This window comes from Balaenoptera borealis (assembly GCF_965194805.1).
Source record: "Balaenoptera borealis genome assembly, chromosome: 9".
Lineage (NCBI taxonomy): Eukaryota > Metazoa > Chordata > Mammalia > Artiodactyla > Balaenopteridae > Balaenoptera > Balaenoptera borealis.
Window position 1 is genome coordinate 5184411 of NC_138873.1, and position 13418 is coordinate 5197828.

Below are 13418 nucleotides of genomic sequence, written 5' to 3' on the forward strand. Positions count from 1 at the left end.
TACAAGTGCTACCTCAGACCCTGAAGATGAGTCTAGGAGATCAAATACTTAGTAATTCTGACCACAGATTATGAATACAGTCTAAGGCTCTTTGAAATTGTTTTCTCAAGTTTTGCTGCATAAATAGCAGCCTCATACACTGTTCCAAAAGTACTAATTCAGCTCTTAAAGAGACCTGCTCTTTTTTGGCACAGATTCTAGTTCCATTTGACTTACTGGTAACTTCTTTTATATTACCCTGCTTCAATGTTCCTAAATTGTTAAGTACAACTCAGTTTACAGTGATTTTTAATTATTATATTCTATTAATATAGTACTTTTATCATCTCTTACTCTTGGTTCCTCTACGATATTATCTTCCACATGTAACAGACTAAGAAATCTTAAGATTTTCATTGTTTAATCTGTCCCCTTGTGTTCATTTCAACTGCCATTGCCTTCGTTCAGGCTCTTGCTACTGAATGATACCAAAATTTTACTGGTTTATACTCAGATCTCCTCTTTGGCCTTCATGTTTCTAATTACTTCTCAAATTTTGTTTTTCTTTTTTTTTAGTCTGTCCTTAAAACTGCAAATTTATACTGCTTTTATACAATCTTACAAATAAAAAGGCAAGAAAGTAATCAATCATTGTTCTATAACCCCAAACAATACAACATAGATACATTTTTTAAAACTCAATCAATTCCTTACTAAGTAATAAAGAAAAAATTGTCATACCAATATGAAACATGGAGATGGCCAAGTTCATGCTAGGTAGGCTACTTACTGATACTGTTTTTGAACTTAGGAAAAGCAGTGTTCTATTGAAGTCAAAAATTAGATTTCAGGAAGTCCCTAATTTATTATGAACTATTTTGTTCTAAAGGGCTGGGTTTATTAACACATATAATATGCTTTCCCAATGAAATAGTTAAATTTAGTTCCAAGGCTAGTCAATGAAAAGTTCCATTTCAATGTCCATGGGGTGAAGTTAAGGCAGGCTCTATCAAAAACTATAGTAGTTTTCTGCTCAAATTGAAACCAAAAGAAGGCATATATGATGAGTTCATTTACTCACAAAATAAATTTAGGTCACCTATGATAAGCAGGCACAAAAATGGGTGGCCAAGCTCAAGTGGTATAACCTTGGACTACTCCACACCCCATTTCATTTGCCAACTTTGGAGGGGAGAGGGTTAGGATTAGGAAGATTCTGTTACTGACTGCTTCACTCACTTCCAGGAGACACTGCTCTCCCAAAATGGGCCACGAGAAGATCAGCACCTTGAGCTTTCCTTTAATATCTAACAGAAACACACAATAGCCCTGAGAGGCAGGTTTCTCTCCAATCTTTGTATTCTATTCCTTTGATTATTTCAGTGAGAATCTTAGAGATATGGAGGTTGATGCCTGTAATTAGGTTTCCATCTAATTCCATAAGTCCTTTGTAACAATAATTTTAACAGAGCAGATCCTAACAAACTCTTTTTGGATAAGATAAATCACAGACAAAACTTTCTATCTCAACTGAGCCTGGAAAACATTTGCTTACAAGCAATAATTCTTCCCTAAAAACAAACTCCATCTTTTAACTTGTTCTTCTAGACACTAGTCCTTTTTAATATCAAAATATATTACTTACAAAAGAAAGCATTCACATTTTAAGACTCTGAGAAGGCTTATTTTAAAAACTGTTAAATTTTGAAAAAACCTGAGCTAAACAAAATTTGTTTTCAGACTGTCTTGAAATCCTTTTTGGAATAATTTCTATTAACATCCTAAGAAATTTAGTATATCTCAGACCACAAAGAGCCTATTAAATATTTGGTACACAGTAGGCCCTCAATATATCCTTGCAGAATGAAATAAAAATGAAACTTCAAAACCAAATGTCATGAAATTGACCTTCACTAAATTGATCTGTTTAAAGTTTCAAGTCAACAATAACAGTTTCTCTACCTAAAACTTAGACATGCTCTATATTATCAAATTGTACTGCTAAGTTAAAAACTCCAATAGGTTAATATGTATTCTGAAATACTTCATAACGCCATTCAATAAAAATATGTATCTAACCTTCTTCAAATCAACAATCTATCTTTAAGAGTTTCCTGTATAAACTATCAAAGAAAAGAGATGTGCAGATGTTTTAAAATATTTTCACTTATAATTAAGATCATATCCTGCCAAAAATCAAGGCTTAACCTTGGTATTGAAAAGAGAGACTTAGTAGATCATTAAATTTTGACTTAACATCCATTTGTTTCTCAGAAGAACAAAGATGAAAGTAGTTTATATCGAGTCTTTCAACACAATAAGAAAGCCACAAGAGTCAAAGGAACAAAGGCTTAAGTAAAGGTAACCAACTGCAATGACCCCTTTTCTCTTTTCATAACTCCTCCAAAACAAATGCCAGCTCAACAGGCAATTTGCAGATGACAATCTTGAGAAAGTGAAACTTACGAATAACTCCATACTAACTCTGAAGCTATGACTAGCCAAATTTTATCTGCAAGCCCAAGAGAAATAAATTGAAAGGTGACTTTAAAACTCATGCTCCACCACTGACATAGACTATTATTGTGAGCTATAGTGTGTACTGTGAAAAACATTATAAATCTACATTATTATTTATAGTTGCCGTGCTGAAATCCTACAAGCTGGAAAAAATATTTGAAAGGGCATTTACCCATCGTACAACCCTTTGACAATATGTGTCACCACGAATAGCCTAGACCCAAGACAAACCTTTTAACGCTATAATCATTCAAAATTAAAACCCATTTTAAAAACATCAGAAAATCAAAGTTATCTTCATATAACATTTCTGGGGAAAGTCTCACTACAATTTAATCATAACATATCCCAAGCTAACGGCTTCGCAATCTAATCTGTTCATGTATATACAGGCTAACTAATATCCCTAACAGCTAGACCCTGCCAATATTTGAAACTTATTCTACCACTCTGGCAGATCCTATAAAACAATTTCTCAGAACCCAAAAACAATAACCAGGCAAATTTAATGACAGAATTATTATTGACTCATTAAAACATAACATCTTTTACTTGTATCAATCAGAGTTAACTCCATTCATATACTGTTTATAAGATCTTCATGGATTCAAACAAGCCCTTAATAACTGGCCAAATCAACACTTTGATGGCCTGTGCATTAACTTTAGTCTTCATCCATGTCGGTCATTTTCTGAATATATGATAAACTTAAATAGTCTTAAATGATAATGCAATAGCTTTTCTCTTTCATATAACACTGTGGGCTCCTTCAAGGATAGGAATTTTTTCCTTAGTCATGATCATAAGAACCGTACTGAGTGCTCTATCCAGATACCATATATTTGTTATCTTCATTCCTCTAAATAATTCTATGAGGTAGACCTTATGATCTTATAGGCAAGGAAACAGATTCTAAAGTCTACATGTGCTCAAAGCCAATGTGATAGTCTCAATTATTTTTTGCTAATATTTATTCTAGTCCCCTTCTCATGGAGACAGAGTGACTTGATAATGCAGTTTATCAACCTCAGCACTACTGACATTTGGAGCAGGGTAATTCCTGGTTGCCGGGGCTGTCCCGTGCATTGTAGGATGTTTAGAAGCAGCCCTGGCATCTACCCACTAGAGGCCACTAGTACTCCCGCCAAGTTGTGACAACCAAAAATAGCTCTAGAAATTGCCAAATGCCCCAGATGGGCAAAATCATCCAGTTGACAATCACTGAGCTAATGGAATGTTAGGGGATGGAAGAAGGGTAGAGGTCTTACACGTGTTTAAGCAATTTGGCTTGGCTTGGCTCTGACACTCCAGTGACCTGCCATGAAAAGAGCTTGCTCCAAGTAGCTGCTGCCCCTTTGGGCTGAGCCCAGCAGGAACATAAATGTAATCTAAACCCACCCAGAGCCGGCCTAGTCCAACCTCGGCTAAGCCCAATCAGCAGAACTGCAGCCAACATACAGTGTAGACTAAATAAAGAGCACAGAAATCAATGCTTGTTATTTTATGCCACTGAGTTTTAGGATAGCTTACATGGAGCACTGCTGTGGCGACTGTTGACAAATACAGCCAGGAAGGCACTAACCCAGGATTCAAAACCTAGGCCTGAATGGCTCAAAAACCCACTGTACCTCAACTATGTCAAAGAGTTTTCTCTACTAAATTAATATCCCCACCTCCAGGACGTGCTTAGTACACAGTAGAGATGCAATAAAAGTCTGCTTTATTACTAAGTATAAATATTAATAAATGTGTAAAATTTTTAATACATCTTCAACAAGCTACTCATATTACCTTCTCATTCCCATACCATTAAGCCACTGATTCAAAAACATTGCGAAGGACACTATACGGCACTATCTAATTTCTCAAACCTGTGATCTAAGACTTTCTTTTCTTATCAGTCCCAGAGCTATACACAGCCAACTCCAAAACAATACCTCCAAATTAACACTTACTTTTATAAATAAGTTGCTATGTGCAAACTCAAAAGGCAACATATTTTTTTAAAATTTCAGCAATATTTGAAAGAGTGAGGCTTTCATACAGATACACACAACAAATATTTATTATACATCTACCATTTACTAGACGTTATCCTAGGCAGTGAGAATACAAAAAAGGGAAAGATCCCCACCGTCATGGAGCTTACATTCTGGTAACATTTACACAGCATAATGGCATTTTCCAAGTGCTTTACATGTATTAACTCACTTATAACCCCTCATAAGCCTGTGAGAGACTATCTCCATTACAGACATGAGGAAACTAAGGACCGGACTTGCCCAAAGTCACAATACAAGCAGCAGAGCCAGCCAGGAGTCTGAGTCCCTACTTTTGACCACTGTGCTACACTGCCCCTTTGAAGCTTTAATAAAGCATTTTTGAGTCAAACAGGATGAATTCACTCACAAAATCGAGCCTACATACAAAAGGGGGAGGTGAGAGAGAAGCATACATAATGATCTCTAAGACATATTAAGAAAAACAGGAGTAAGAAGAATGCATATTTGTTTCATCGTGGCCAATATCTAATTCATAATTCTGAAATAAAATATTTTCCAGACTACCAAAATCTGACACACAACACACGCCCTTGTTTTATTTTGTTTAACATTATTTAATTTTTTTTTAAGATGAGATACAGTTCCTAGTACAGACTACAAAACAGTTACTATTCATTTGGTATGTATTGATAACCTCAAAGAAAAACTATATGCGGATCCCAATTTTGCCAAATTCTTTTAACAGAAATTTAAAATCAAGGTATTACAAAAATGATCTGGAGGACCAAAATGGCTTTATACCTGTTTCTCTCCTATGAATAACTAAATTTCTCCTTTAAAAAGCTTCGATAACATAGACCCTTTTGGGTGCCAAGAATTACCCACAACTCATATACCCGCCTGCCTATCTGACGTGCCCGCATCTGGAGGTCTGACTTCAAACTCAACACCTCTAAATCAGAACCTAAGCCCCGTCCCCAAACCTGCTCTTCCCTCAGTCTTTCATAGCTCAAGAACTGGTGATTCTGTTACTCCAATCAATCGAAACCTCTGAGCTAGTCCTAATTTTCCCTCACAGCCCATATCCAATCTACCAGCAAATTCTGTTGGCTCCAAGTCATCAATTATGAAGGATCCAAGCATTTCTAAGTCCTCTTGTTCAAGTTCCTCCTCTGCCCCCTAGCTGGTCTCCCTGCTGTCACCATCACCCACAGCCTTTCTCCACACAGAAGCCAGAACAAATCTATTAAAACCCAACTGAGCCCACAGCACTCCCTGGCTTTCCATTTCACTCAGTAGTATCGGAAATCCCTACCGGGACCCACAGCCCCTTGAGGACAGGGCCCCTCTGCTAACTTTCTAGCCTCGCATCTTACTACACTTCCCAAGCATGCTCATGCCTCAGAACCACTGCACTGCTGATCACTCTGCCTGGAATGTGCTTCCCCCAGACGATTTCATGCCTTCCTCCCCATCACTCCATTCATGTCTCTGCATTCCCTTCATCTTGTAAGAGATTCCTTGACTATAAACACATAGCTACTGTTTATCTGCTTACTCCACTTTTTTTCCCAAAGCGCTGACTGAACCTAAAGAAAATATTCATTTGGTTATTGTCTGTTTCTGCTACTGCAATGCCTGCTCCACAGGAGCAGAGACATTCAGTTCACCACCCCTACCTGCCTTCTGAAACAATGCCTGGTAAAAGCACCCTACGTGATTACCTGTTAGCCCAGCTTATGATGACAATGTAAACAAATGAGAACAGTGCTTCTCACACTTTAGCATGCATCAATATCATCTACAGGGCTTGGAAGGCAGACTGCTGGGTTTTAGCCCCAGAGATGCTGACTCATCTAGTCTGGGGTGGGGCGTGAACATTTACAAGTTCCTAGGAGGTGTGGATACTATAGTCCTGGGACCACATTTTGACAACCACTGAACTAGACAATGTTTCGCTCCAACACACGTGTCAACAACTGTAGTTGACCATGACAGTGAATCTCAACTGGTGGAAAAAGGACAGGAATAGAGTAAAAAGGTGCCTCCCCTTGCACCCACAATATAAAATACATCTCTTCTGACTTAGAGGATTATACAGAACATGTGTCTTTTAAGTAATGCAATATAAACATCATTCCCTGAATAGCATTTTTTTTAAAGAACGGGAACCAGGCAGATTAAGGTTATATTCTCTAACACAGTCACATGCTCTTACCTATTCTATGTTAATGGCTTGTGCTGAATCCTTATCCTTTAGAGTTCAAACAAGCAGATGAGAAGGCTGGTATCTTTTAGGAGATACTGAAACACCCAAAAGTAGTAGACTCCAATTGGGACAGCTGCCCAAATCACAATTTACCACCCCAAGGAATCATCCAATACCCAGAGTAGGTCCAGGGTGGTCATGTCTAGGTTATGTCAGTTAACCCCAGGCCTTACTCATGGCAGACTGGTCCAAAATACATTCTCTCTCCTAAGAATCTGAAGTTTGAAGATAAAATCTGAGAGGCACTGATGCCAAATTATGTTAAGAGCAAGGCTCTCAACAGGGAAGGTCTAAACTCCCACTGCTGAGATTCTCAGAACTGCCCTGGTTCCTGTCTTATATGAAGCTTTGTTCTCCAGCTATTCCTTTAACCCTCTGTACCACACCCAATTATCTTCCAACAAATCCTTTCTTTGCCTATGTTATCCAGAACTGTTTACATATTTGCAACCAAAAATACTTACTAAAAAAAAGAGTAAATGTATTAGCTTGTAAGAAAACCATATTAGAAACGCATCTTATGAAATAGCAACACTTTTTCCCCATTAACTCAACTTATGACATTTACTTCCCATCTCCAAACTACAATACTATCCATACAATCAATGCAACTTAGAGTACACTTCACATTTTTCACCTTACAATACGAACTCCTTCTTGTATTTCCTTTCAGAAAAGTCCTCTGAAACACAACAAAAAGCCATCAATTTGCCTTTATATATTCAGTAGGTACTGGATACCTATTATGTGCGAATATTATGTGCACTGGGAATATAGCAGTAAATAACAAAAACAAGTTCTTGTTTTAAGTACCTTATATTGTGCTGCGGAGAGATAAGAAAATAAAAAAATAAAAAAGAAAAATACCAGATAATAAGTGCTATTGCACAGAAATAAAGAGACTTAAGTGAAATAATGAGTAACCAGATTGCTTTTAGATAAAATGGTCAGAGGAGTCCTCTCTGAAGTGACACTTAAGCTAAAAACTTAATGACAAGAAGAAGCCAGCTGGTTAAGATAAATGCACAGCAAACATAAAGGTACCTGGGCTGGGAACAGACTTAACTTATTCTTAACAGCCAATGTAACTGCAGTATGTTGAGGAAGAGGGAAAATCATTTAAGATGAGGTCAGAAATAAAAAGGACCATATCATGTAGGGCTCTGTAACAAAAGGCAAAGAGTTGGAGCCTTTTATAAATTAACTGTATAGTGTAAGGAGGCTATCCACAACAAGATACGCGGAGAATAGCTGAACAAGGAACTAAGATGAGAAAAATATTGTAAGTAGTGGTTATGATAAAAATTTTAGCGCTGCAAGGAATCTTAGCTGTCATACAGTCTAACCTCTCATTTTACTGAAAGGATGACACAGCTTCGCTGAGGTCAGATCAAAGACAAGCACAAAGTTGTACTTGGTGCTCTCTGACATTCAGGCCAAAGCTCTTTCCATAATTCTTGCCTCAATTTGAAATCTAGAACCAAGTCTTTACTTAGTTCTAGACTTCCAAAGTGACACAGCAGCATTCAAATGAAAACATATTTTTAAAAAAATGTTTTTATTAAATTATCCACACCAAAGTATTGATGCCTCTAGTCCCTCACATGAAATTTTTTTTAAAAGCAGCTGACAATGCTTAAGTATTTACCATCAGATATATCTCTTCCCAAAGTATGTGAAGCAGGAAAAAAACATTGAATATAAACAAAATATACTTACATCTGGGTATTCTTTTACAGGCACATAAAGTTTCTCTTGTAACTGAACAATAGGTCCCACAGCATCAGGCAATTCTGCACTCCTTTTCTCTGTACTGCCATTTAATGTGTCATTGTACATGTCTTTCCGTACTCTGCTAATTTCTGTTAAAAGTAAAAATTTTAAATGTGTTAGACAAAAAAATATTCTTACTAGCCCAGGAAAAATAAAAATAAGAGGGTAGGGGAGGATTTCATTGATAAAGTGTTAAAACTCAAAGAAGAGCTGTTGACCTAGTCTGTCATTCTCTGGATTAAGTCTACATTTCACAGAACTACAGTCTTAATTAATTTCTACCAGAAATCAAATTTATACCAAATAATATATTTTATTAAAAATAACTTCATTGGAAGCACGGAGTCTTAACCACTGGACCGCCAGGGAAGTCCCCAAAATAACTTCAGAGCCCAAGCTTTTATTCACTATGATACAGACCAGTTATTTTACCTAATTTCTCCATGCCTAAAAAACCCCAGTCATGGGCTTCCCTGGTGGCACAGTGGTTGAGAATCTGCCTGCTAATGCAGGGGACATGGGTTCGAGCCCTGGTCTGGGAGGATCCCACATGCCGTGGAGCGACTGGGCCCGTGAGCCACAACTACTGAGCCTGCGCGTCTGGAGCCTGTGCTCCGCAGCGGGAGGGGCCGCGACAGTGAGAGGCCCGCGCACCGCGATGAAGAGTGGCCCCCGCTCGCCACAGCTGGAGAAAGCCCTGGCACAGAAACGAAGACCCAACACAGCTAAAAATAAATAAATAAATAAATAAAAGAATCATCTGGAAAAATAAAATAGTACAAAGAAACGGGTGGAATTAATTTAAAAAACAAAACAAAACAAAAAACCCAGTCATTCCAAATGATAGCTTCAGCCAAATAACTATCCTAAGAATGCCTATAAGACAGAGCTAATACCAAAGCTTCCTTTATACTTCAGAACTAACCCATCTGAATGAGATTCAAACCGGACCACTTCCTTAGATATTTTAGGTACCTTTGGAATATCCAAATAGAGGTGTCCAACAGATATACAAAATTTAAGTTCAGCAGAAGTCTGAGTCTGATACCCAAATGTATTGGTTAAAGCTACAGGAACAGAAGAGATGTCTTAGAGGGGGTATAGGGAGAAGGAAGAACTGAATGACCCTAGGAAAAGCACCATTTAAGGGATGAGGAAAAGAAGATCCAAACCAAGAAGAAATGGAGGTAGACCGGAGAACCAGGGAAGAGAAGCTTCAAAGAAGCTAAAAACAACAGATTCAAGGACAGGGTGATCAACAGTGTCAAATACCACAAAAATACCACAAGGTAAAGAGCAAAAGAGGGGACCTTGGATGTGACCACTAAGCCATTGGTGATCTGGAAGTTTTGAGGAAAAGATGGTATGGAGATCAAACTATGAGTTAATGAATGAAATGAAAGAAAGCAGAGATACCTAAAGTCAATGACCTTTTAAAACAATTATTATGACAGTTCCCAGGTATGAATATCACTTCTAAAAAAAAAAATTATGAGAAATCTATCTTAATGGATCAAGTCCTATACAAAGATATCAATTAATTCTTCAAGAGTTCTTTATTAAGCTTCCACAATGTGCTAGAAGATAGGCCCTTGCCCACTGGAATACACTGTCTAATAAAGGTTGTCATTATTAATTTAGCTGAATGCATCTGTAACCATCTCTCCATGTTATGGATTATGTCCTGCTTGGGGAAAAAGCGTGTATCCATTAGTGTTTAAAAACAAAATTCCGGGTTTCCCTGGTGGTGCAGTGGCTAAGAATCCACCTGCCAATGCAGGAGACACTGATTTGATCCCTGGTCCAGGAAGATCCCACATGCCGTGAAGCAACTAAGCCTGTGTGCCACAACTACTGAGCCTGCACTCTAGAGCCCACGAGCCACAACTACTGAGCCCGCATGCCACAACTACTGAAGCCTGTGCGCCTAGAGCCTGTGCTCCGCAACAAGAGAAGCCACCGCAATGAGAAGTCCGCAAACCACAACGAAGAGTAGCCCCCGCTGGCCACAATTAGAGAAAAGCCTGCGTGCAGCAACGAAGACCCAATGCAGCCCAAAAATGAATTAATTAATTAATTTTAAAAATAAATAATAAAATTCCAAAAGAATTAATTATAACTAAGAAAATTCAGGTAAGACGACTAGGTTAAAGAATATATAAATACACAAAAAACAGTAACGTCATATGGAAGAAAAGATACATTTATCACTTAAGTTGTATTTGTATGCCTTCCAAACACAGAATTTCAATTTATCGCTCTTAAGGTACTATCAAATTTCACACTTTAATTTTCTTAACTAGTTATTTAAATCACTTTCAGTTAAATAAAATCCACTGCAGTAAAAAGGCATGATCAAAGGTGTTCTCACCCAGTTATAAAGACTGTCAATGAAAATACTACACTACAATACATTTTCTGCTTCAGTGATGGCAATACCCATTTTATAATGAATCTTATCTCTTAACTAACAATTTGCTTGTCAAAGCTTACCAAATGTTTATCTCTGTATAACAAATGAACTCTTTTTTTTAAAAAGCAAAAGAAGGTACCTTGTGTTTAACTACATTATAAGGACAAGAGTTGATTCTTTAAGTTTGTTTTTATACTTCTACTCTCATAATGAAATCTTTCTCAAAGATGTCCAGTATCAAATTAGTGTTTATCTTAAATTAGCATATGACAGCAATTCTCAAATCAAATTTCCAATGACCTACAATTTAAATATAAATGGTTGTTTACATAATTATGTAATTACAGCAAGTAATTAACCAGAGGGCATTAGAAAAATTTAATCTAATTAAAATTGCACATATATCCTTTAGTCAAGGTCTGTATGTAAAGGCACTTTCAACATTAGTTTATTACATTAAAATTTCCTCCTCAAAAACTGCCCAATTCTTATTATGAAGTTAATAACACTCATATAAAAACCTGACAATAGCATAAAAGAAAACCACAGATAAAATTTGCTTGTAGATAGAGAAGCAAATATCCTAAGTGAACAAGCTCCACCAGCAGCACATTAAAATAATGATGCACCAAGACAAAGTGGAATTTACAGCACGAATGCAAGAATAATTCAATATTTTAAAAAAATCTTTAAACATAGTAATACAGTAGGTTGAAGAGGAAAAAATGATTTTCAGGTAAACAAATTTATCAAACTTAGAAAAACCAAGAAAATCCATTTATAAATAAGAAAATTCAGGTAAGATGACTAGATTTAAAAATAATATACAAAAACCAACAACTTCATATAACCAATTAGATGATGTAATGGAAGAAAAGATACATTTACCACTTAAGTTGTATTTCTCTAAACATTTTTGTGATTATTTAATAGCTTAGAGTTCCATGAAATTCTGTTACCTGCTGTATCCCCAGCTCTTACAATAGTGCCTGGAATACAGTGGGTCCTCAATTAATACTCAGTAAATTGGACAGATGGATGGGTGAATGAAGAGAGGAATGAGCTAGGTTCTAGGGCATTAAACAAGTCATGGCCCCAGCTCTCAGAGAAGTTAGTCTAACATGGGAGGTATATAAACAAACAGATACTCTAAGGTAGAAGAACAGTAAGAGGTATGGATTAGAGATGTGAAAGCAGGCATCATCAACTCTGCCACAGAGAGGGTATTAAAGTCAAGAGGACAGGAACTCTGACCTGTTTTCTAATGACAGGAGTATGCGAAGTAAAATTACAATGTAATTATATATTCTACTTAAAATTAAAAAATCCTTCTACCGTGTTTCTTTCAGTCTCTAAGCTATCACTCCATTTAATAATAGAAAACAAATTACATACAAGACAGTACTGATGGGAATGAAAAGGTGACTAAGACAGTTTGAGTTCTCAAGGAATTTACAATTTTCACTGTAAACTCTAACCAGCTGAGTACTACCTTTATCAACAGCATCTTTCTAGCCAACAAATCATTAGCACTTCCTGGCACGTTACTTACGACACTAAGTCAGAACAAGTTCTGATTCCAGTTCTAATAGTAACTGTGTGATTTCAGACAAGTCTCCTATTTACCCTCCTTGTGCCTGTACCTCATATGAGTGAAGGCTGCTTACTGAATGACTTCACTGAATCCACTGGTTTCCAACCTTAGGAGGCAAAGACTCATTTACTGTTTTCCCCATAACTCCAATGTTTTTTAAAAGTTTTGTCTCCAAAGCTTTTCATTCTTTAAGGCCTGGCAATCAGAGCTTTTGTTAACGTTATCCTAGCCAAAATATTACAGAAACCTGTCACAGTCATGGGCACGCGCAATGCTCTAAATTCCTTCATGAGTGGGGACTCACAGGTGTGTGTTTATGAAACATAGGAGCACTTCAAAACTAGTATGTTTTACATATTCTTTTGTTGCATCAAACATACATGATAATGCTCTAACGTCCCCATCTCCACACTACCTTCATCAAACTACAGCAGTGGTTCAGAGAACTAACTACAAGTTCAGAACCATTTGCTTAATCACCTAGTGTACAAATTCCTATTACAATAACCCCAAAATATCCCCAATATCAGCACAATTTGTTTTAGACATCTCTGAACTGTTCTCAAATGTTACAAATTTTACTGAATTTTATCTTCCCTGAAATTTCTCCCACTCACCCCCTCTCAACACTCCAAAGCTCGTCAAAGAGGTTAAACGCCTCTTTCATATGACAGTCCTACAAATATTTGAAAAGTTCTGTAATCTAAGTGTCCTCTTCTCTAAACTATATGACATAGTTTTATACCCTCCCACTCACTTAGACATAATCCATTTGTCTACGTCTCTCTGAAAATGGAAAACCCTGTAGCACACACATCCTTCCCTGACCACCTATGAGTATGCAGACTGAGGCTGCCGACCTCCGGT

General features: G+C 37.0%; 1 protein-coding gene across 7 annotated transcripts in view; it reads right to left on the reverse strand.

Moving 5' to 3' along the window:
• Positions 1-13418, reverse strand: part of QKI (QKI, KH domain containing RNA binding) — a 138582-nt gene that overhangs the window by 97131 nt on the left and 28033 nt on the right. For all 7 annotated transcript variants that reach the window (XR_014248126.1, XM_082404635.1, XM_082404637.1 and 4 more), the window contains exon 2: positions 8491-8633. Coding sequence is in view for 6 of the 7 variants with exons in the window: in XM_082404635.1 (XP_082260761.1) it covers positions 8491-8633 (143 nt within the window). In the remaining variant the exon portion in view is untranslated. The remainder of the gene's footprint in view (positions 1-8490; positions 8634-13418) is intronic.